Source organism: Alosa sapidissima, chromosome 9 (genome assembly GCF_018492685.1).
Source record: "Alosa sapidissima isolate fAloSap1 chromosome 9, fAloSap1.pri, whole genome shotgun sequence".
In the NCBI taxonomy this organism is placed as follows: Eukaryota; Metazoa; Chordata; class Actinopteri; order Clupeiformes; family Clupeidae; genus Alosa; species Alosa sapidissima.
This window is the reverse complement of record NC_055965.1, coordinates 15,971,819-15,994,250: the sequence shown is the minus strand read 5'-3', so window position 1 is coordinate 15,994,250 and position 22,432 is coordinate 15,971,819. Positions and strand designations below refer to the sequence as shown.

The window sequence follows — 22,432 nt, the reverse complement described above, 5'->3', positions numbered from 1 at the left end:
AGTGGGGGAACTCCTTTAATTGAACTACATTAATATGGAGAAAAAAAAAACTATAAATCCCAGCATGTCGTTGTCTGGGAAAGGACTACAGTTGCCACATTGCAGTAATGCAGACTAGTGTGCCTCTAGTCAGGAAAAGGTTTTGCCATTGGATATAAGGCCAGCAAGACCAACATACAAATAGACGATTACAGTACATATCCCAGTCCTTTATGAATACACTCGACAGCAGCATGTGTCTATGAGGGTATGCGTGTATATATTACTATCCGTGTAGAGAGTCATTTTGATAATTTTAATGAAAACGGACAAAAAAACAAATCGCTAGCTTGTGAAGAGAGATGGGTCATAATCACTCACGGGTACCAGGGGGTGTCTGCCAAGGCTGGGTCTAGGATTAAGCCAACCTTCGCTTTATTACTGTGAAAAATAATGTGTCATTAGAGAGACCCATTCAGTTACTCTAATCAACACTCTCTAAAGAGTTAATCTGAATGACACACGACACCACACACACACACACACACACACACACACACACACACACACAAACACACACACAAACTGTGTCGTACACATCAACCATATGCATTTCATATTCACTGATTCAAATGCCATTGACTTTCTTCACTGGTTTTAAATCTGTTGCTCACACGTGGTTATTGGAAAGCACTTACTGAAGAGCACTTATTTGATGTAACTGAGCTCTTTGAACTTGAGTTGTTAAGCTGACGTGCTGTACATACGTCTGTACACACACACACACACTTTTTTTTAAATATTCTTAAATCTTTTATGGTCGGTTTAACTCCGAGTATTAGAGTTGAATATACAGTACATGTCATAATTCACTGGTATAAAATCCCTCTTTTACTTCTCTTTCTCTCTATTTTCTCTCTCTCTCTCTCTCTCTCTCTCACCCACACACACCTACGAATGCGTCTGTTACTTGTGTGGTTATGTGTGTAGCACATATGGTTGTGTTACTTTCAGCCTGGCCATGAAGTGAGCTGACAACTGTTTTTACTGTGACGGAACAAGTTGGTGTGCGCACACACACACACACAACCACACACACTCTCTTTTGCCCTCTCTCTCTTTCTCTCTATCGTTATCTCTCTCTCTCTTACACACACACTCACACTCATATACCTGTGTAAGATGGAAAAGCAGCTCACCTTGGGGAACCTGTCACACATGTCACAATGCATTAGCATGCATATTTTAAAATTCTTTTTAGATTCTTTGTCCTCTTTCATTTCCTGTCACTGGTAATCTGTGAAGAGTATTACGCTGTCTGGGACCCCTGCCTCCTGTGTATCAAAGAACACACAGTTTATCTCCATGCAGCACGTGTGTGTGTGTGTGTGTGTGTGTGTGTGTGTACGTGTACAATTCTGCACCCCAATTCCGTGTGTATGTGTGAGTATCTGTATGTGAAAGACTAAGCCGCTCTAGACTGTATGCATCACGTGTGTGTATGTGTGACATGACAACCACATTTCCTACTTCTTCTCACATGTCTTTGTTAGTTTCGGTGGTCGATTTCATTTCTCACTTCCCCCTTTTCACCAGCAGTGTTCTTGAGCTTCAGTTTTTGTCACGTGGTGGTGCCTTATGAGATGATCGTCTTGGCAACTGGTTGTAAAGTCTGCTGACCGATGTTCTCCCCCCTCCCCCAAACGGAAAGGTCAAAGTAGGTTTTGTTGTCGTAATTTTTAACTATTTTATTTTCGTTTCATTTTGTTTTTTTTTGTTGTAGGGAAAGGTTGTACTTGACAGGCTGGAGCCAGGTTAGGGTTGGAGCCAAGTTAGTAAGCTAGGGTTAAGGGTCTTAACAGGACTAGTTTGTTCAATAGACTTTTAGCAAAACTGTGTTCAGACTGCTGGTGATTGTTTGACTTGGGTGGCTTTTTTGTGTCGTTATTTTGCGATCTGAAGTGAACATGAAAGGAAGGAGAGGTCAGAGACATTAGGAGGGACTTATGAGGCTCTGGGCCCATGACGAGTCCTGTCAGCTCCATTGCCTTGTATGTCCAGTCATTGGGTTTCTTTATTAGGAGGTTTACCACTTACTCGGAGTTAACTCACCCAGAGGTCAAATTCCCAAACAGGCCAATGCTCGCAAACGTTTGCAAACAGTTTTCTACGTTTTTTTTTTTTTTATTATTTTTTATAAGGTTTACCACTTTGAGTTAACTCACCCAGAGGTGCGTTGAAATTCGCAAACATAGGCAAACGTTTGCAAACAGTTTGCAGGCCATTTTCTGTTTGCTTAGAGTTAAACTAAACCACTAAACCACCTACCGGTACTTGGCTTTTTTTTTTTTATTAGGAGGCTTACCACTTAACTCAACCAAATTCGCAAACATAGGCGAACGCTCGCAAACAGTTTTCTGTTTTCTTGGAGTTTTCCGCAAACATTTCTTTTTGTGAAGACAAAGGGCTTCTCTACTAGGAGGTTTACGGCTTAGTCAGAGTTAACTGGACCAGGTTTGTCACTAAACCACCTACTTGGAATCTCCCTCCTGTATGGGAGTGACCCTCTCGGGCTGTTAGAAGACGTTTTGTTCGCTGTGAGATATAGCTCTCCATTTAAATTCTGTGTGGCAACACATATCTAGTTACACATGGAGCTGTCTTTCACTTGACTTTAGTAGGGCCAAACAGCTGCAGTCTGGGCTGTCCTCAAGGGTGTGTGTGTGTGTGTGTGTGTACACATATGTCTATGTGTCCGCGTGACACGTGTGTGTGTGTATCTGCATCAGAGCCTGTGTGTATGTGTGTGAGCGAGAGAGAGCAAGTTTGGCGCTCTCTCAGCCTAAACACAATGGTCTGATTGTGTGTGTGTCAGAGTCCCTGGTCTCTGCTGGTTGTAGGAGCGTGTTCTTGGGACACAGGAAGTGGTGCGTGTCTGGGGCCCTCCCAGACAAAGCCGGGATGCAGGAAAGAGCACGGAATCACTCAGCACCCAGCGCCACCTGAGTCACCACTCATCAGCTGCACAACAATAAGAACAACTCCTCCAACACTCCACTCAACTCACTCTCTCCTCTCTCTCTCTCTCTCTCTCTCTCTCTCTCTCTCTCTCTCTCTCTCTCTCTCTCTCTCTCTTGGATAGTACTACTTTGCATTTTAAGTGAAGAGTTGTTTAAGCAGCTGGAAATATGAACATCAAACAGCGCAATTCTCTCTCTCCCTCCTCAGGTATTAGTTAGCATATGAACAGATGCCCCTGCACCTCTCTCCCTCCATCTCCCGCTGCAGGTATTAGTTAGCATATGAACAGATGCCCCTGCACCTCTCTCCCTCCATCTCCCGCTGCAGGTATTAGTTAGCATGAAAAGAGATGCTGTCTTTGGTCTTCTTTGTACCCCTTCTTTCTTTCTTATTTTTCCACTTTTCTTTCTTTCTTGTACTTCAGGTATTGGTGAACTGACATATTGTTCCTTCCTCTCGTACTCTGTCATACTAAGATATGCTGCATTTTAAGGTGTTATTTTTCATGTGCCACTCTCTGTATTTCATTTTAATGTTTTGGAGTTTTTTTTTTTTTTTTTATTTTTTTTTTTAAATATATATAGATACAGTTGCTACTATCTACAGTTTGTAATAATGCATTCTGTAGCAGCTTAGCTGGGAAATTAATGGGCAGTCAAAATGTCCATATGGCAAACCGAAATCTATGTCTCCCACCATTTTGTTTTTTCTTTTGTTGCATTTTAACATTGCACTGGTATTAGGAGGATCAAAACACTATCTAGGCTCGTCTGTGGTTTCAAAGTTGTGTCGGTGTGCCAGGCAGACAGAGCTAAACATGAATCTTTTAGTTTTGGGATTCGCACACAGATCTTTTTTGTGCTGGGAACAGAAATAGAGACATCAGAAACAGATGTTTGAGCTCCACTCGTTTGTGTGTGTGTTTTTAAAAGGAAGAAAAAAAATGGAATAAATTCAGTGTACATTTGTGTGAAAGTGTGTTCTTTGGAACTGGGGGAGTGGGGGGTCTGAATGACTCATGTTTCTCTCTCACACACACACACACAGAGAGACAAGATGGCACAGAGTACTGGTAGGTCACTGTCCTACCTTCTTGCACGCTCCCATGAGTAGCATGTGAATTAAAGAGTGATTAAGTGATACCAAAGTTTGGAGTAATTGGTGTCCACAGCTACATGCTACTTTAAGTGCTTTTGAAAATCATGTTCACTCATGTAACTACTACTACTAAACAAATGTTTAGTGCCTGCCTGGAGTGTATTTAAAATCATGTTCACTCATGTAACTACTATACTACTACTAAACTAGTGTTTAGTGCCTGTCTTGAGTGTTAAAAAAACCCACCATTCTCTATCTGAATTGGTACCTCTGGTTTGAATTGAACTCTTCCTCCATGGTGAGTCAATGCCACCCTGCTGCGTCTGCCCTCCCCTGCCTGCCTCAGAGGAGAGTCAGGGTTCAGGCGGTGGGCTTGTGTAAACGCGCCTTCTGGAGAACCGGGGGAGATCTGAGTGACTCATGGGCCCTTTTACCTCTTTCCAACTCTCTCTCTCTCACACACACACACACACAAACACACAGGCCAGTAACTGGCCTGTAACTATGCCAATAGTACCGGCCAATAGAACAATAGCGTGCCAGTAGCCTATATTGGCAAAGGATCATTGGGGTGAAAAAGTCTTTTATGTCTTCTCCCACTTGCTGTGTCTCCTTATTGCTACCAATCGTGATGGCAAATTAGGACGCTGCGGCACAGCTAATATTCAGGACCATTTCGTGAGAGAATTTCAATAGCTAACTAGTGCTAACCAGGCTGTTAACCCCCCCCACACACAACACATACTCAGAGCTCACAGGTCTAGGCCAACTCATCTATGACTGTGAGTAGAGGATGTGTGTGTGTGTGGGTATGACTCGTTGAAGCTTTGGGTTCATGGGTTTGAGATTTGATAAGGCAGACAGCCAGGACAAACCAGACTAGACTCGCTTACTCCATCCCCTCTTATAGTCAATACAGTTTGACAAAAAAACAAACAAACACACAAACAAATGAATCAGCAAACAAAAACACCCACACCTTTACAGTTTGTCTGTCTGCCTCAGGGTCACTATTTTGAGGAGGTCCGCTGTCCGTTAAATTGATTCTGAATGTTTTTGATGCTGTGGTTTCCCTTTCCCATCCTTATGAATGGGTCTGCACACCCATACCTCATGACTCGTTGACCTGACACACACTTGATGAACTGACACGCCCACACACACACACGTGCAGAACATTAGAGTGTGAATCTCATGACAGGACAGCGTCTTCTCCTCCTCCTTCACTCCAGTGTGTGTGTGTGGAGGTGTGTGTGTGTGTAGAGGTGTGTGTGTGGAGAGGCGGCCCGAGACTGACCCTTGCTCTGCAGGCGTAGTACAGCTGTTAGTCAGTGTCTATGTAAACACTGCCTCGGGTGAGTCAGGGTCTCTACACGCCTCTGCAGTGTCTGTTAATGCCTGTGCACTTCTCTCAGTGTGTGTGTGTGTGTCTGCATGTATTTGTCTTGAGTGCCTTGAAATGTCTGAATATGTGTGTATTGTTCTCTCTGTGTGTATGTGTGTGTCTTGTTGGAGTGCCTTCAGGCTAAGCTTTTTGTGAATACTGTGAAAGTGTTTATTTCTCCGAGTGTATGTACGTGTGTGTATGGCAGTATTCGGGTGTTTAGGAGCATTCTCAAGGTGTGTATTGCGTTCTAGTTTATCTTGCTCCCTCACACATCGATTGTCTGTGAAGGACACGCAAGCACACTTGACTTGACCACTCGTCACCTCGGTCATTCACACACGTTTAGACTGAATCAGGGTCTCCACACATTTACAAGTGTCTGGGTGTATTTGCACATTTCCGAGTGTGTATGTGTGACTTGTGCCTCCGAGTGTCCTCACAAAGAATGAACAACCAGAGCATGGTTGCACTGGTTATGAAATTAATATTTTGACATTCTACAACCTACGTCTTAACCTCTATCTTAATACCACATCTCATGAGAAGCTCTTTCACCACATGTATTGCCCTCATGATGATGCAGGGCATCTAAGGCCACATTTATTACCCTCATGATGGTGGAGGGCATCTAAGGCCACATTTATTACCCTCATGATGGTGGAGGGCATCTAAGGCCACATTTATTATCCTCATGATGGTGGAGGGCATCTAGGGCCAGTATAGATAACAACAGTACCCTCAGATGTACCCTACAGGGTGCACTTCAGAATGTCATGACTCAGAAAGAACCAACCGAGCACAAAGAGAACCCTTATGCATGCGCGCACACACACATGCGCACACACACATACACACACTGTACAACATGCTCTCTGCAACAGAATATCTGTATGACCTTTGAACTACGGAAGGAAAAGTGATGAAACATCTCATTCCTGAAGAAAAGCTACTCAAAACAATACATGCACATTCATGTTGCCCAATTGCGAGAGCACATTACTAGTTGAAGGTTTCTTGTGGCATCCCTGTACGGCTATGGACACAAGTGCTTTCTAAATCAGTGAACCTGGAATGTCATTTTATTTCAGCGTTTCTGTAACCACAGAGATTAATCTAATAATGGTCTGTATATAGCTCTGAGAGAGAGAGAGAGAGAGAGAGAGAGAGAGAGAGAGAGAGAGAGAGAGAGAGAGAGAGAGAGAGAGAGAGAATATTCAGGCAATTAATTAAGTTTCATAAACTAAAGTTTATTCTAATAATAGTCTATATATATATGGACGAGTTTTGACAAAGTTTCATAAAGTTACATTTCATATAATAATGGTCCATATAGAAAGATAATTCAGGCAATTAAGTTTCATAAACTAAAGTTTCATCTAATATATATATATATATATAAGTTTCATCTCTATAATAATAATATATATGGAGAGAATTCTGGCAATGTTCTGTGCTCCATACTGCACAGTATCAGGCTCCATTCAAAATAATACATCTTTATTATCATGCTTGCATTAAATTATAGCACAGGGTGCGTCACAGGGAAGACATCATACTTTTTTGACAGATTAAAAAAATGCACTTGCTTTTATGAGTGTGTGAATCCGAGTTGCTCCAAGTCAAAAAGTTATTGTAAGATGTTGTAAGTCGTTACTGAAAGTGCCTTTACTCTTATGTTTTAGTTGCATGCAGGAGAATGTGTATTTGCGTGTGTGTGTGTCCTCAGTAGCAGTCCACGGCGTTGTCGTCGCTCTGTTGTGCTACGGCCAGGATGTCCTCCATGAGTGAGCGCGGTGATGCCATGGCGTGGTCACTACTCCGTGCCAGCGCCTGCCTCATGCCCTCCAGGTCCAGCCGCCCCACCACCTCCCTCAGGCTCACCTCCTCCCCCTTCGGCCAATCACCTGCCGGCACCCCCTCTCCGGGCCAATCAGAATCGCCGTTGACACCCTTACACTTCCTCAGCAAGTCCTCGCCCCATTGGTGGCTCTGGAGATGGAACGTGGGCGTGTCCCCGGGCGGCGACCCCGCCGACTCACCTTTGACCTCCAGGACCTCTCGGAGCTTGAGCAACAGCTGGCAGGCCTTCTGGGCGACTGGCCGGTCGCAGTCGAGAAGACCTTTGAAGAGGACACCGAACACCCCATACTCCTGGAGCCTCTCCAAGGCCTCCGTGAGGGAGCCACGACTCAGCGTCTTGTCCATTACCGTCTCGGCCAGCTCCAGGGTGTGAACTTTGACCTCCCAGTCGAAGTCGTCAATGCCCAGAGTCAGCAGGGCAGACAGGGATTGGTCGAGGTCGGGAGGGGGGCGCGGCCTGGAGAGCCAACTGGTGACTGTCTTGAGGACGGCGCGGCGGGGGAAGCCCTCTGTGTCTTGAGCCAAGATGGCCAGCAGACGGGTCAGGACTTCCTCCTGAAGGAGCGCAGGGAAACAGGAAACTGGGTTTAAAACACGCCACATTCCTAAACATTCCGCTAAACACAATTACTGCTAATGCTACTACAGCATAAACATGGATTTCATATGAAAGATTAGATCATGGACACAATACGGTATTAGTACGTAGTCTTCAAATGGGTGTCATCCGTATTACAACTGCTGTGTATTAATATATAAGTTAATTAAATATTAAAAAATATGTATTACTATATAAATAATATTTATCATCTTTAGTAAAAAGTCTATTCTAATACATCCATGGGGGCAGCCGTGGCCTACTGGTTAGCGCTTCGGACTTGTAACCGGAGGGTTGCCGGTTCGAACCCCGACCAGTAGGCACGGCTGAAGTGCCCTTGAGCAAGGCACCTAACCCCTCACTGCTCCCACTACAGCGCCGCTGTTGTAGCAGGCAGCTCACTGCACCGTGATTAGTGTGTGCTTCACCTCACTGTGTGTTCACTGTGTTCTGTGTGTGTTTCACTAATTCACGGATTGGGTTAAATGCAGAGACCAAATTTCCCTCACTTTACTCAAAAGAGTATATATACTATACTTATACTTATGTTTTGTGCATATCCCAGAGCAGGATTAGTTGAATTACATTAAAAATGACATTAGTGCAGTTCACAGACACAGACAGTTCACAGACATAAAAACCCTTTTAACTCTTATGACTTCTCAACTAAACCATTGACTTCAGTGCTGCGTAGGTCTCTTCCTGGGTAAAGATGCGGCTCACCGGCAGGCTATGGTGTGAGTTTGTGTTTGTCTCCCCCTGGTGTTGAGCGGCAGTCACTGCTTGTCCCAGGGCGCTGATGGCGCTGGCTCTGACGTAACCCTCCGAGTCATCCAGGCAGGCGAGCAGCAGAGAGACAATGCCACTGCCCCGCAGAGCACCGCTAAAGGCTACGGAGTCTAGAGACAGAGAGAGAAAGAGAGGGGGGAGAGAGAGGGGGAGAGAGAGAGAGAGAGAGAGACAAACGGGAATCAGGAAGGAAGGAAAGATAGAAAGAAACAAAGAAAGAAAGTAAGAGAAAGATGAAAGAAAGATAGATAAAAAGACAGATTATGAGGCTACTATAACGTATATAATGTAATCACCATAGTGTTCGCTACATTAATACATGTAAATCCAAGTGATAACAAAAGGCGTCAGTCTATGAATATAGCTCCAGTAATGGTTAAAACTGTTGACTGAGACAAGAGATTTCCTAACCAATAAGATGACTGCACCCATCTTGTGTACAGACACAGGGTTTTTACTGGGCGTTAACGACAGACACCTACATCACTTCCTATTTCTGCCCAGATGACAAGATGTTTCCCACAACACATTCACACAACCAGTAATCAGAAATGCTGTGTGTGTGTGTGTGTGTGTTTACAAACTTACCGCTAGAGTTTACGATGAGCTGAGTGATGAACTCCAGAGTAGAGTCCCTAACTTCCCAATGCATGTCACACACACGCTTCATCAGTGCTGGGAATAGACCTATCACACACACACACTAAGTATTGTAATTCATACTTTCATAATAGTTTCAGCTATTTAAATATAAAAATAAGAGTATTCAGGTGTTACTGTCAGTCACCCTACCTAGACAGTGACTAGGCAAGGTAAAGAGCTCACTCTCTCTCACACACACACTCTCTCACACACACACACACACACACACTTCCTTGTAATAAAGTTCTGTAGTTCTATAGTTTCATTCTGCATGACATAATAGCAGTAGGCTTACTCTGAGTGAGGAAGTGTGTTTTCTCTGAACAGTCAGAGGAGTCTAAACAGATCCACTTCAGTAACGCCTGCAAGGTCTTCTGTAGCACCTGCGACACACACACACAGGCACACACCACACATTAAGACATATTGAGATTATTTTCACTTCCTGTAGTGAGTCCATGCACATCCACAGCACAGGCAAACACTGATCTACACTTTACAGCTGTTATCTCTGCTGTTGTCTCTGCTGTTGTCTCTGCTGCAACCCCCCCCCCCCCCACACACACACACACACACACACACCAAACTAAGGCTAGTGCACACATCGTCTTCTACATGACCTAAATGAGACACAAGCCCCGGTGCACACAAGCACTCCTCACTGTGTGCTCATTGTGTGCTCACTGTGTGCTCATTGTGTGCTCTGTGTGTGTCACTAATTCACAGATGAGATAAATGCAGAGACCAAATTCCTTGTATACGCAAGTATACTTGGCCTATAAACCTGATTTACACGCCTTACTTGCAAGCATTTCCACAACACCTGCAAACACCTACACAAATAATAACAATGCACATCCAATGCCTTCACATCCCATTGCACCCATCTGTTTACGTGTGTGTGCAAGCAGCACATATAGACAGACACAGATGTAGAGACAACCAGGGCCATGAGAGAGACAGTGATAAGCAATGCACAGAGCTAATTTAACACTGTGGACTAATTTAACACCGAAGGCAAGACCTCAACCACAAACATCGATGAGTCAGCTGTGTCGTGCATGAGAACTTTGCCCCTTTGCACACCATTGAGGGCCCAGAGCGTGCAAGGAGTCGGGCTGCCACTAACAACGTTTTTAAATCGCTTAATCCATCGACTCATACTATTACTTGTTTAATATTTACCACAAAAAATAAATAAATAAATAAATAAATAAATCGACAATCTTATTTTAGTTCACTTATAGCAAAAAAATTTACAAATATTGTGTGTCGATTAAAAATGTTGATGTTGACGAATAATCAGTTAATCCCGGCAGTTTTAGTAAACCCAGGTGGGTGCTACACATTGTTGGTGGTTAGTGAGGTTCCCCCTTCAAAATAAACTGCTTTTGAGTGCCTTGATAATATCCGAGTTATAGTAGTTGTAGCCCGCCATTTAGACAAGTGTGTAAGGAGGACGATGCCTTATGGTGGGGTCAGAGTCGGGTGCTGGAGACCTTGCCATTGCACTTTGTCCACCATTTAGTGTGTAAGGAGTAGGGCTGCCACTAACGACAATTTTTAAATCGATTTATTTAACGACTGATTTGTCGATTGCTCAATTAATCGAAATTATTAATATATTTTTTAAATTATTTTAATTTGTCAATTAAACAATTAATTTTCCTCCAAAAGTCAACAAACTCATTTTTAGTTAGCACGTCATTTAAAGGGGAGCGTGAGAGGAGGCTGCCTTACCGTGGGGTCGGAGTCGGGGTGCTGGAGGCACTGGTGGAGCAGGTCCAACACCTCCTGCCTGAGGCATCGGACACCTGGGGGAGAGGAACCAGGTGGACTGGGTTAGGGCACAGGGCAAAACAAGATGGCTGCCACTGGTGCGTCAAAAAGTAAGCAAGTGAGCAAGTGCATTTTATTTGTAAAGCACATTTAAAACACTACTTTCACTGTGCTGTACAAAATAAAACAAATTATAATAAAGATAATAATACATAATGAGACCTACAGAGATGTCATAAGAATCCTGCCTCCGACCAGTGGGCCGCGGCTAAAGTGCCCTTGAGCAAGGCACCTAACCCCTCACTGCTCCCCGAGCGCCACCGTCGTAGCAGGCAGCTCACTGCGCCGGGATTAGTGTGTGCTTCACCTCACTGTGTGTTCACTGTGTGCTGTTTGTGTTTCACTAATTCACGGATTGGGTTAAATGCAGAGACCAAATTTCCCTCACGGGATCAAAAAAGTATATATACTTTATTCACGCGGCGGCCATTGTGTAAACCAAATCTACACTACAGGGTACACTTACTATATCATCAATGCATTTTTGCCACCTACTGGTGAATGCATAGAACACAACAATCCTATGGTTTGTGTACCCTAGACGTTTCCCAAAGTCAAGGAAGCATACTCAACGCCTTTTGAAGGACGCCATGTCATCGAACTCCGCCGAGCACTGTTTCAATGTCAACAATACTCCGAAATTCGCTCCCTTCATTCTGAGAATTTTCAAGGATGCATCTGTGGATCCTCAGGTGAACAAAAATACCCATAACCCTCTGCGTTAACATGCATCGGAGCAGCGCAACCACTGAAAGAGAATCGTGCAGTTAAAAGCGGGTGCACTCAGGCGGAACCGCGGTGACCTGCTTGTCCACACTAGCTAGTCTGTTCCAAAGTAGAGTCCAAGAACTCTATTATCTTCGTCGAACCTGACTCACAAGGCAGCATTCTATCAAGGAAGCATGCTCAACTTTGGGAAACAGCCCCTGTAGCCTCGTTTTGGTTTACAATGGCCGCTGCGTGAATAAGGCGAATTGAGTGGAATTTACCAAGCTTGCACTTCATTACGGTAAACAGCGCTCATCACTACCTGTCACTCTAGGCTAACGCAATTTGCAGTGCCCATAGCTGAATGGTAGGCTACAATTCAACCACAAAATACAGAAGTGAATGGAGTTAACCGATGGCGACATTAAAAAGAATCAAACTTTTGGCAATCATACATGATAATAAGTTGTCAACAAGCAGCGACATACAGGGGCGCGTTTCCCAAAGCCATCGTTGCTAGCCTGTTAGCAACTTAGTTGGTTGGCAATGGGAAATTGCATAGCAACCAACAAAGTTGCTAACTTAGTTAGAAACTTTTTTGGAAACGCGACCCAGAGCAGTAGTTCTACTTCACTTAAAAAAAAAAAAAAAAACTATGACAGACTTTAGTCTAGCAGATTGGGAAGTGGATGACGTGAAAGTGCAAACAAACAAAAGTTAAGGTTGCTGTTGACATGAAGAAAAACTGCAGCTCTGAATACTGATTCTGTTGTCTCTGGTAGTTCCTCTAGGCCTAATTGACGGATTTAAACGCAATTTGGATTAGGCTACACCTGCTTTTAAAAGGCAGCACAAAACAGACGTGCAGACGTGTTTTCATACATATGGCGGAATACCTAATCGATCGCTATTAACGCTTTATCTCCCATGTGCGTGATACTCCCACTTTTCCCTCAACCCCCCCATAAATGCATATGCATGAGTAAGAAAAACGCAGATAGCCATTCTGCGCTCCATTAGCAGTACGCTTTGATCCACGTGCGATCCGTTTTGTACACATATGATGCCATGTTTTATGGTGCAAAAAACGTCAGAAACAGGTGCTAATTTGGTGGTAATTCTTAGTACATCAGGCCATAGTTCTGTAGTGTTACCATTTTGATGGTAAATGCCAATGGTCATGTGAAGGACTAGCCTGGGTGCCAGCCGAACTTAGTCCCGCCCACAACGGATCGGGAAGTTCGGTCTGGCATTGCTCCGTTGTGGAGCAACTATGCTCGCACCAGAGCTGTGCGGACCAATCAAATCGGGCTTTGCGATGATGGACAGGTGAGCAACAGCACCTTGTCTATCACGTCATCTGAGCACGCTTAGGTTGATTATGTTTGCAACAAAAATGCTGTGGCTAGGAGACAGATGGCTTGTAATGCTATGTTTACACATGCTGCTATTTTCATAAACGGACATTTCACCCTCTCCGTTTTCAAAAATAACAACAAGCACACCTGTCAGTTTTCAGAAAAGTTTTCCTTTACACTAACCCGGGTATATAGATAGATAGATAGATATATATACTTTAATTATCCCACAGGAAAATCAGTTGTTTCAGCAGCCTTAAGAACATACAGCAAGCACACACACACGCACACATATAGTCCACATACATTACAACAATAAATTACTTTCACCCACAAGACATAGCATATGGTAGCTGTCAAGGTACCATACACATCCAAGTACCAAAGTGTAACTGCCTAATAAGACATAAATCAAGACAATTGCCTCCATATTAGATATAAAAGATTAAAAGATAAGTTGTCTCTCTCTACTCAAAGGAGAGTCGTTGTAAAGTGCTATTGCTGTGGGTAAGAAGGTTTTCTTATATCTGTCCTTACTGCAACGGAGTTGGCGAAAGCGCCAACTAAAAACACTTTGTTGTTTTGCCAGTGTACTGTGTAGGGGATGTGATGCATTGTCCATGATGTGTAACAATTTCTGCAACATCCTCCTTTCCACCACCAACTCTAGAGGCTCTAGAATAGTCCCCAGCACAGAGCCTGCTTTCCTAATCAGCTTGTTCAGTCTGTTAGAGTCACTGGCCCTGATACTGCTACCCCAGCAGATGACAGCAAAGAAAATTGCACTTGCTACCACAGACTGATAAAACATTTGTAATATCTTAGTGTACACATTAAAAGACTTAAGCTTCCTCAAGAAATAGAAATATGCCTTCAAGAGCATGCCAAACCTGTACGTGGCAGTGTAAGGAGAAGCTCAAGGTCATGTTATCCAATCAGAATCCCGAAAAAATTAACAACTGCAACGAATAACTTCCTCTTTATCTTTTGAACTGACTAAATACTGTATCTCCGCCTCGTCACATAAATCTCCATTTGTACCTCTTTAGACACAAACGAACAAACGGATTTTTCCCAAAAAAAACGATCAGCCCGGAGTTTTTAAAAACTCTGTTTGCGGGGGGGATAAAACCTCCGTTTGCGTCTAAATGACAGAGTCAAACGCAGAACAACATCACCGGTTGCATCGCTTTCGTTGTCGTCTAAACAGGGCCTAAGACCCCATATGGAAAATGCATATTATTTAAATGAGGTTTTATCACTGAAAACGATTATTTCTGAAAACTTGAGTTGTGGGAAAAAGTTGAGATATGGGAAAACACATGGTTCCCTCGTTCGTTTGAAATCTCTGATTGACCAACCTGTTCGAGGAATTTGTGACAGCCTTTTCCAGCTGTTTATAGCATATCAGTGTTCAACGGATTTACTTTTAAAAACGGAGAGGATATAGGCTATCATTTTTTTCCTAATAGCCTACCCTACTACGTATCTCTTAGATTTCGCTAATGAGTGTTGTAGGAGATATTGACGGCACAATACGTTTTACAAAATACCAGAATGTTAAGGCATTTGTGGAGAAGAAGGATGGTTCGTGTGTTCTTCCTACATCTCACGGTAAGCTATTTTGTTGCTCTGATTGGCTAGGTCTATCCAATTGAGTGCAGAGGCATTCCCCCCCTGTATCGGTTGAAACACGCCCCATAATTACATCCCAATGGAGCAGTATCAGACTCGTATTCTGACTAGAATTTGACAACGTCAGGCTAGTGAAGGACAGATAAACACACCAAAATCAAAATATTCTTTTTTTTATTAGCTGTGTGTTATCATGTGGTAATACATACTACTTATTGCTTCCGGATCTCCTTATATGGGCAAAGATGGTAGCTTTGGGTCCTTTTTGTAGGCAAACTTCTCTTGTACAGTAGGCGAATAGAGAGGTCTATTGGGAGTTTGAACGTGATGTGTGGAGTCATGTGACCTACCTTCACAGGAACTGAGGCTGATCAGGGCATCTAAACCACACCTCTGGACCCTGCTGCAGCCAATCAGTTGGATGTAGGCCTTGTTGGGCGGCGAGGGGGAGGGGCTTTGTCCGAGACCCACCTTCAGAAGCTGCAACACCGCTCCTGTGACAGCCTCCACTGAGGCGTCCACAAACAGGGAATTCTGGGATAGAAGGTAATCACACAGAGTACAAGAGTAAATATTTGGTGAATATTTACCGTTTGCAACGTTTCATTTAGTAGAAAAAACTATTGACAGTGACTTGAGAATTCAGTTTAAGAGTGAGTAAGTGGTATTACATCAAATAAGATCATGCCTGGCAGGAATCCGTTTCTTTACTCCTTACAGTGTACTCAAGTAACAGGGAGGCTGCAGTGGACACGTAACTAAATAGCTTCCACTATGATCAATGGCACTGGCTACACCAGACATGGTAGCGGCACATACTTTCGAGAAAAAAAAAAAAGTAGGCCGGGTGTCATTCATGCAGAACTATATTTACTGTCTTTTAAATATCAACTCAGTTCTTATGCAGTAAGAACTGGCTACATGGTTGCAGTGTCTGAATGCATCCCAGTTGGCCATGTTCAAGTAAGAATACTATCCTAGCTTGACAAAATAGATATTTAATATAATATACGGTATAAAGCCGGGGATACACCGGATCCTGCAACTGAAGCGCTCTGTTCGCATAGCGTAAAAATAGTTTATTTTGCTGTAATTTTCCAAACGTATGCACCCCCCCCCCCCCCCCCCATCACGTCTCGTGTAGCCAATTGTTGTAGCAGACGCTTCGCGAACGGAACTCTTCAGTTACGTGCATGGTGTAGCCTCCCTTGTTAGATATAAACCAAGAAAAGCAGACTACTTACTGCGAGACTGAGCTCAGCCACACTGCTCAGGGACAGAGACAGCAGAGAGATACACTGAGACTTCTGGCAAAGCTGTTCCCTCAGGGCAGGCTGGTGGCTGTTGGCCTGCTTAGCATCCCCTGTTTGGAGGGCAACCCAAAAGCACATTTGAGATCTATGAATGCCACCTGACTGGAAATGTACTAGCTAGTGTTATACTGTATATATTTATATACTATACTATACTGTTATATTCTATATCTATAGTGCATTTTTGAACGTGGTGGGGAAATAATACCAACAAATCCTTTTCAGATGTAAATTAGCCCAAGGCTAACTCTGGTGCAATGCATCACATGTTTACATTTATGAAATTGAAATTTTCCCCGTTCTTCCCAGTATCTCTTTCTATTTTACTACAGACCCTACTACCATAACGCATAAACACATTACAACAATAATAAACATAATGATGCTCCTGAACTTTGCTTGAGTACATTTTCCGTAAATGGACCTCGCTGAAGTTTAATTGAATATCCCTGTCTTACATAGCTGAAGACAGTGTAGTAAGTTGTTCTTAGTACAAGGTGGTGTACTGATTTGACGGTAGTGTGCTAAATCGCTGCACTAACGTTCAAGGTGGTCCACTAAGATGTAGGTGGTGTATCGTAAGCACATGATTAACTGTTGAGGGGAGAGTGGCATATGAAGTGTAGGTTACCTGAACCGTTAGGCAGTATCTGGAGAGGAGAACCAGTGATGAACTCCAGAGGCTGGAGAACTATACCCACCGCCAACCTCTTTAATGGCTCTGAGCTGAGAGAGAGAGAGAGAGAGAGAGAGAAAGAAGAAAATAAAAAAGTAAATTTTTAAAACATCCATTTTTAGTTTAAACATAAACTATTTATTTTTTTTTAATTGGAAATTAAGGAAGCATGATATCAGATTCCTGCCAATATTCAATATGCTGATATTTTTAATCTCATTTTCGCCAATGTTGCCTCAATGATACTGTGCATCCCCAAAGAAAATACACAGTGTATGTGTGCGTGTGTGTTTACCAGTGCTGCAGGCGCGCGTGTGTGTGTGTGTGTGTGTGTGTGTGTATATGTGTGTGTTTTACCAGTGCTGCAGACATGTGTATGTGTGTGTGCATGTTTTATACCAGTGCTACAGGATTGTGTGTGTGTGTGTGTGTGTGTGTACCAGTGCTGCAGGCGTGTGATGGCTGAGGCACACTGGATGGCTGTCTTGGGCTCCCCCACCCTCAGAGTGGCCCTCATCAGCTCCTCCACTCTGGCATCTGATTGGCTGAACAGCTCAGTCCTGGAGCAAACAGAACAGGAAGCAATACTTACACCATCTAATCTCATCAAACGAAACCACAACACTCAAACTCTCATTTAAGAATAAATGTCAAGGTTATTGCAACAATGATGAATTACTGTCAACTACTAGAATACCGATCTATTCTCATATAAAATGAACTAATGAAGGGGCTTGGAAAGAGGAAAAGCTCAAAGCAATATAATATTAAAAACTGACTCAGTAGGAGGTGGTGGGAGATTGGAGGATGCTAGCAAAACTGAGGTCCATGGTGGGGAATGAGCAGCATCCTATGTGTGAGACTCTGGCTCCTTTGAGTAGCTGTTTTAGTGAGAGGCTGCTTCATCCCACATGTGTGAAGGAGAGACATTGTAAGTCTTTCTTTTAAACTGCTGTTAGACTGCACAACATAGAAACCCCTTAGAATTATTTTTATTCTTTTGTAAATTCCTGGATTCTGCTGAATGCCTTTAACTTTATAGGTAGCCTATTTGTTTATTCTCTTCAATTATTCACCATTTGCCTGTATTTATTAGCCAGTAATGTAGGATGTGCAGTTATTTATTTATCTCCCCCCTCTTGAATCCTACCAGGGCTCTAAGTAGGGTGCAACGTGTAATTGTTCAATGTTACTGAGTTGCGGTGGCTGGACAGTATGTGTGTGTGTGTATATTCTGGAGGTATGTTGTATATTGCCTCCTATGTTGAGTGCTATAACAATGCAAATTTCTCCGTTGGGAGACCATTAAAGGTTTATCTTATCTTACATAGAATGATAGAATGGGCCCTAATTTAAATGCAAGGCAATGAGCAAAGTTCTCATACATGAGCTAACAGCATCATGTGGTGTGAGACAGGTTTTAGCTGAGCCACCACTGTTTGTGCTTAGCATCTTTCTCATGGTATTACATTTGCAAATAGATTTTGCATAGTTATTAAGCAAGCTTTAGTTAGACTTTAGACTTTGCACTTTGCCCAAGTGATATAACATTTATTGTAATAAATCATAAAATTACCATAATATGCCATCAAAGATTAAAGTTATTTTCAAACACTGGCTTCAATGACACCAAAGGTACAGCCAGGATATTCACAATTCAAACTTCCATTTGCAGCGAGCAAATACTGTTTATATTTTGTGTTTTGGCCTCCTGCGCCGCCCTCCGCTAATTTACCAATCACACAGCTAGTAGCATTTCCACCTTTGGATTGCCAGATTAGCCTATTATTATTATTATTATTAGTAGTAGTAGTAGTAGTAATGCTCTCAAATGTTTTGATTCTGGACTGCAATGCCCGTTTTAAACACTAGTGGGCGTTCTTGCTTGTAGCCTTGCAGACTCGCTTGGTGTTACTCACGTGGAGGCTGCATGCAGGACCTCCATAATGGGCAGGGAGAGCTTGTTCATCCCAGCCTCCAGGAGCACCTCCAGAGGGCCCAAAGCCCCCCTCCACACGCTCCCCAGCAGAGGAGCTCCGCAGCCGGGCAGACTCAGAGCCAGCAGCCTCAGCGCCTGGAGGACACGGAAGTGCTCCTGGGACACCAGGGCTTCCCCGACATGCCCCACGATCTCTGCGGTGACGGTGTTGCATTCCGGGGCCGAGCTCCCGTTCTCTTGGGCTGTCCCCTGCTGCTGCTGCTGCTGCTCTGTCATTGGTGGGTGCGGGAAGTTGAGGATGTGAGCGAGGAGCTGATTGGCTGCGGCTGCGACAAAGAGACTCTTGTCGCGCTGCAATTGGAGGATGAGTTTGGTGAGGCCTGTTAGGAGGGAGAAATGGGACATGTAAGAGAGAAGGCTTACTAAAGACGAGGGAAAGAACCAAACTGGAACATGACATGACATGACTGGCGTCTCAGGCATCATGGAGCAATAAATCGCGTACCCCTGGGTGTAAAGCGTAATAATTAAATATTTCACACATATTTGCATTTCATAATTATGTGCATTTCCTAGGAATGTAACCATTGACCTTGCCTGGTGCATTTTGGCGCTGTTTTCCACCAGCTAATCAGGCATCCGTTTAGTACAAGGCAGGATAGAAGGGGTAGATGCATAATATATGTTGAGGTTGTTGTAAATGTGTCTAACTATAACATCCAGTAAATCACCCATAATGTGTGAGAGTTGGAGCACATAGGGGTGATTGGGAGCATGTTAATGGCCTAGACCTGGCTTCCATTCACATCATTCTTTGTGTGTGAAGTATGCTTGTGTTTACTCGTTTACTAGTGTTTGTGTGAGTCCCTGTTTATGTTTGTGTGTTTGTTTGAGTGTGTGTTTGTATAAGTGTGTGTAAGCCTGTGTGTGTGTCCTTTTTTGTTTGTATGTGTAAGTATGTGTAAGCCTATGTCTATGTCTGTGTGTGTGTTCCACTTACCGCGCTGGCTGATGAACAGCATGGCCGGGTGGTGCTGCAGCAGGGCCCTGAGGCCCAGCAGCCAGCCGCAGCGCACCGACGCCTCCCCCCACTGCGCACGCACGCCCCCGCCGCCTCCATCCCCCTCGGCCTCGGCCTTGCACGCAAACGCCTCCTGCACAACGCCTCGCTCCTGGGAGGGAAAAACACAGCAACCAGTCAGCCAGGCTTAGACCACACAGTGCAACAGCCTTCACACCGTTGATGCACGGGCCAGAGGCAACCATCTTTGATTTCGAGGTCGGGGGTTGGTGGTGAGGTTTCGTCCGACTTTCTGAGTCGGAAATTCAGACTTCCGAATGCAACTGCAATGTACCATTAGGAACACAAACAGTGGTGTAACACTGGGCGAGGGTTATGCTGACTAGACAGGCATTGGGGCAGTCGTGGCCTACTGGTTAGGGCTTCGGGCTTGTAACCGGAGGGTTGCCTGTTCGATCCGTGACCAGTAGGAACGGCTGAAGTGCCCTTGAGCAAGGCACCTAACCCCTCACTGCTCCTCGAGCGCCGCAGTAGCAGGCAGCTCACTGCATCGGGATTAGTGTGTGCTTCACCTCACTGTGTGTTTACTGTGTGCTGAGTGTGTTTCACTAATTCACGGATTGGGAGAAATGCAGAGACCAAATTTCCCTCACGGGATCAAAAGAGTATATGTACTTATACTAGACTGTAACGTAAAGCAGTACAAGCCTTTCATCACTATGGAGCATTTTGGAATAGGTGATGAATGATGGTCAAACAACAGAGCAAAATTATCATGACCGACTGAGTCTCCATACTGACGCACGGTACATCAGGCTAAACGCTCTCAGTTATAAAAACTGAATCTAATTATAGCAAAGTCCTTTTAGGCAAGTCCCTCCACTCGGCGGCCATATGCAACGCATTTTGGGCACTTATTGGGCATCTATTTCGGGCAGAAATGCGTGTGCGCAAGGCTTTACGACACCAACCTCGCTCCAGCGGTACGTGATTGGCACGATGTATTTACAACACACCACATGATTGGTATAATGTTTTCACATGTCGACTTTTATTGCTGTGGAAGGGGTGAGATATGTGTAGACAACTGCCATATTGGCGTTACAAACTAACCCCATGCATTTCTATGGAGGATTTTTTGAGTGCGGTGTCTCCTCGTTAGAAAGTCTCTGGTTATAGTACCCATATGCTATTTGAATACCAAATAGCTTAATAGAGTAGCATCCATCATCTTAAAATAGAGTTATAACTAAAAATTGTAGGAACTCTACACGGCACTTGAAAGCAGAGAACATTTGATTGCTATTTCACAAAAATTAGGCGAGTGCACTCACTTCTAAACGACTGAAGCCCCTCTCAGTGGCAGCCAGTAGGCCAGTGAGTTTGAGGGTGAAGGAGAGGATTATGGGATCTGTAGTTTTTGATGCACACATGCTGGATATGAACTCCAGGAGGCATGGCTGCTGGTCAAGAAGATTCCGGTCATCATCTACAAGCAGATGGAGGAAGCAATCAACTCCTGGCAGTGTACTAATAAATACTATAGAACAGACTAGGATGAAGGTTTTGGCTAGTCGTAAGGAAAGGTTTATGAAGCATTTTGCATTCCCTGGACTGCCTTTATCAGTCATGACACAAAACTGCAACATCACAACACAACACAACCACTAGCTGTTTAAACAAATCACACACAACCTGCTGAAGCCATTCAGAAATTGTATTTGCTCAAAGAACATGAGAACCTGTCAGCACCTTGCACGTGCAGTAGAAATGGTTTTAAGACATTGTGTAAGCCCTTTCTAAATCAACTGCATATGCACAGGTTCATAATCATCACCATTTACCTTCATTGATTATGTTTGTAAGCCAGTCCAGCAGCTTCTCTAGACAAGTGTCATCAGGTAAAGATTGCTTCGGATCCGCCAGAAATGTAAGGACTCCGGGGAGTAGCGCAATGCAGTCGGCGTCCATCGTGCCTAGATAAGGAAAAAGGCAGACTGAGTGACAACAACCCATCAGAGTTCCTGTCGAACATTCAGATATTGCCAATCATATGCCAACACAATATGTCGGCTAGCAAGCTAGCTACGTATACCCACCACAGACGTTACCTTACCAAATAGTAGTCCTAACTATCTGACTAAAGTACATTACGTGTGCTGACCGTGATGCAAAATTGCATAGGCCAGCAGCACTTACCCGGTTTCAAAGTTGGTATGTCAGCTAACATTACCTTTCAGTTAACTTAAATCCCACTAGAATGCTAACCTAGGAGCACACAGAAGATCTCAATGCACAAACAGTACAAAGTTTAGCGTTACCTTGATCCATTTTCTGGGGTGTAGAGTTTGACTGTCTGAATATGATCGCGCTGATATTAAGTAAAATGCATCAGGAGATGTGAAATCCGCATGTTAGCGATACCGTATGATGTGTCCTCGACTCAAAATCTTGCGGTTTGGATTCCCTCTCTACGGAAAGCATACATGACCAGACCATGCGTACACAAATCTCGCCACGGGTATTTCGTCGAAACCGAATGCGCTGATGTTGGTGCAGTCACTAGACA

The 22,432-nt window shown here is 43.9% G+C and overlaps 2 protein-coding genes and 1 long non-coding RNA gene across 7 annotated transcripts in view; 2 read left to right on the top strand and 1 right to left on the bottom strand.

Moving 5' to 3' along the window:
* LOC121718308 (guanine nucleotide-binding protein subunit alpha-12) overlaps window positions 1-5,360 on the top strand; it is a 20,394-nt gene extending 15,034 nt beyond the window's left edge. The window contains exons 5-6 of one of the 4 annotated variants that reach the window (XR_006033904.1): window positions 1-2,714; window positions 5,346-5,360. The exon at window positions 1-2,714 is cut by the window's left edge and continues 594 nt beyond it. The gene's annotated coding sequence lies outside the window, so the exon portion shown is untranslated. Of the gene's footprint in view, window positions 3,969-5,345 lie in introns of those variants that run through there. The other 3 variants (XR_006033905.1, XR_006033903.1, XM_042103297.1) reach the window with 3 other exon arrangements.
* Window positions 1-22,343, bottom strand: part of brat1 (BRCA1-associated ATM activator 1) — a 25,679-nt gene extending 3,336 nt beyond the window's left edge. The window contains exons 1-14 of one of the 2 annotated variants that reach the window (XM_042103196.1): window positions 22,185-22,343; window positions 21,708-21,839; window positions 21,198-21,352; window positions 19,843-20,014; window positions 18,823-19,222; window positions 17,344-17,463; window positions 16,859-16,953; window positions 16,159-16,277; window positions 15,265-15,448; window positions 11,115-11,188; window positions 9,670-9,757; window positions 9,321-9,419; window positions 8,667-8,842; window positions 7,194-7,900 (exon numbers count right to left, since the gene is read on the bottom strand). In XM_042103196.1, coding sequence (XP_041959130.1) covers window positions 7,208-7,900; window positions 8,667-8,842; window positions 9,321-9,419; window positions 9,670-9,757; window positions 11,115-11,188; window positions 15,265-15,448; window positions 16,159-16,277; window positions 16,859-16,953; window positions 17,344-17,463; window positions 18,823-19,222; window positions 19,843-20,014; window positions 21,198-21,352; window positions 21,708-21,839; window positions 22,185-22,194 — 2,517 coding nt within the window. In that variant the 5' untranslated portion in view covers window positions 22,195-22,343 and the 3' untranslated portion in view covers window positions 7,194-7,207. Of the gene's footprint in view, window positions 1-6,965; window positions 7,901-8,666; window positions 8,843-9,320; window positions 9,420-9,669; window positions 9,758-11,114; window positions 11,189-15,264; window positions 15,449-16,158; window positions 16,278-16,858; window positions 16,954-17,343; window positions 17,464-18,822; window positions 19,223-19,842; window positions 20,015-21,197; window positions 21,353-21,707; window positions 21,840-22,184 lie in introns of those variants that run through there. The other variant, XM_042103195.1, reaches the window with a different exon arrangement.
* LOC121718421 lies at window positions 7,116-17,338 on the top strand. The gene is made up of 3 exons (XR_006033940.1): window positions 7,116-7,193; window positions 9,282-9,306; window positions 17,314-17,338. It is a non-coding gene; the product is annotated as an uncharacterized LOC121718421 (long non-coding RNA).
* Window positions 22,344-22,432: the final 89 nt, after the last annotated feature.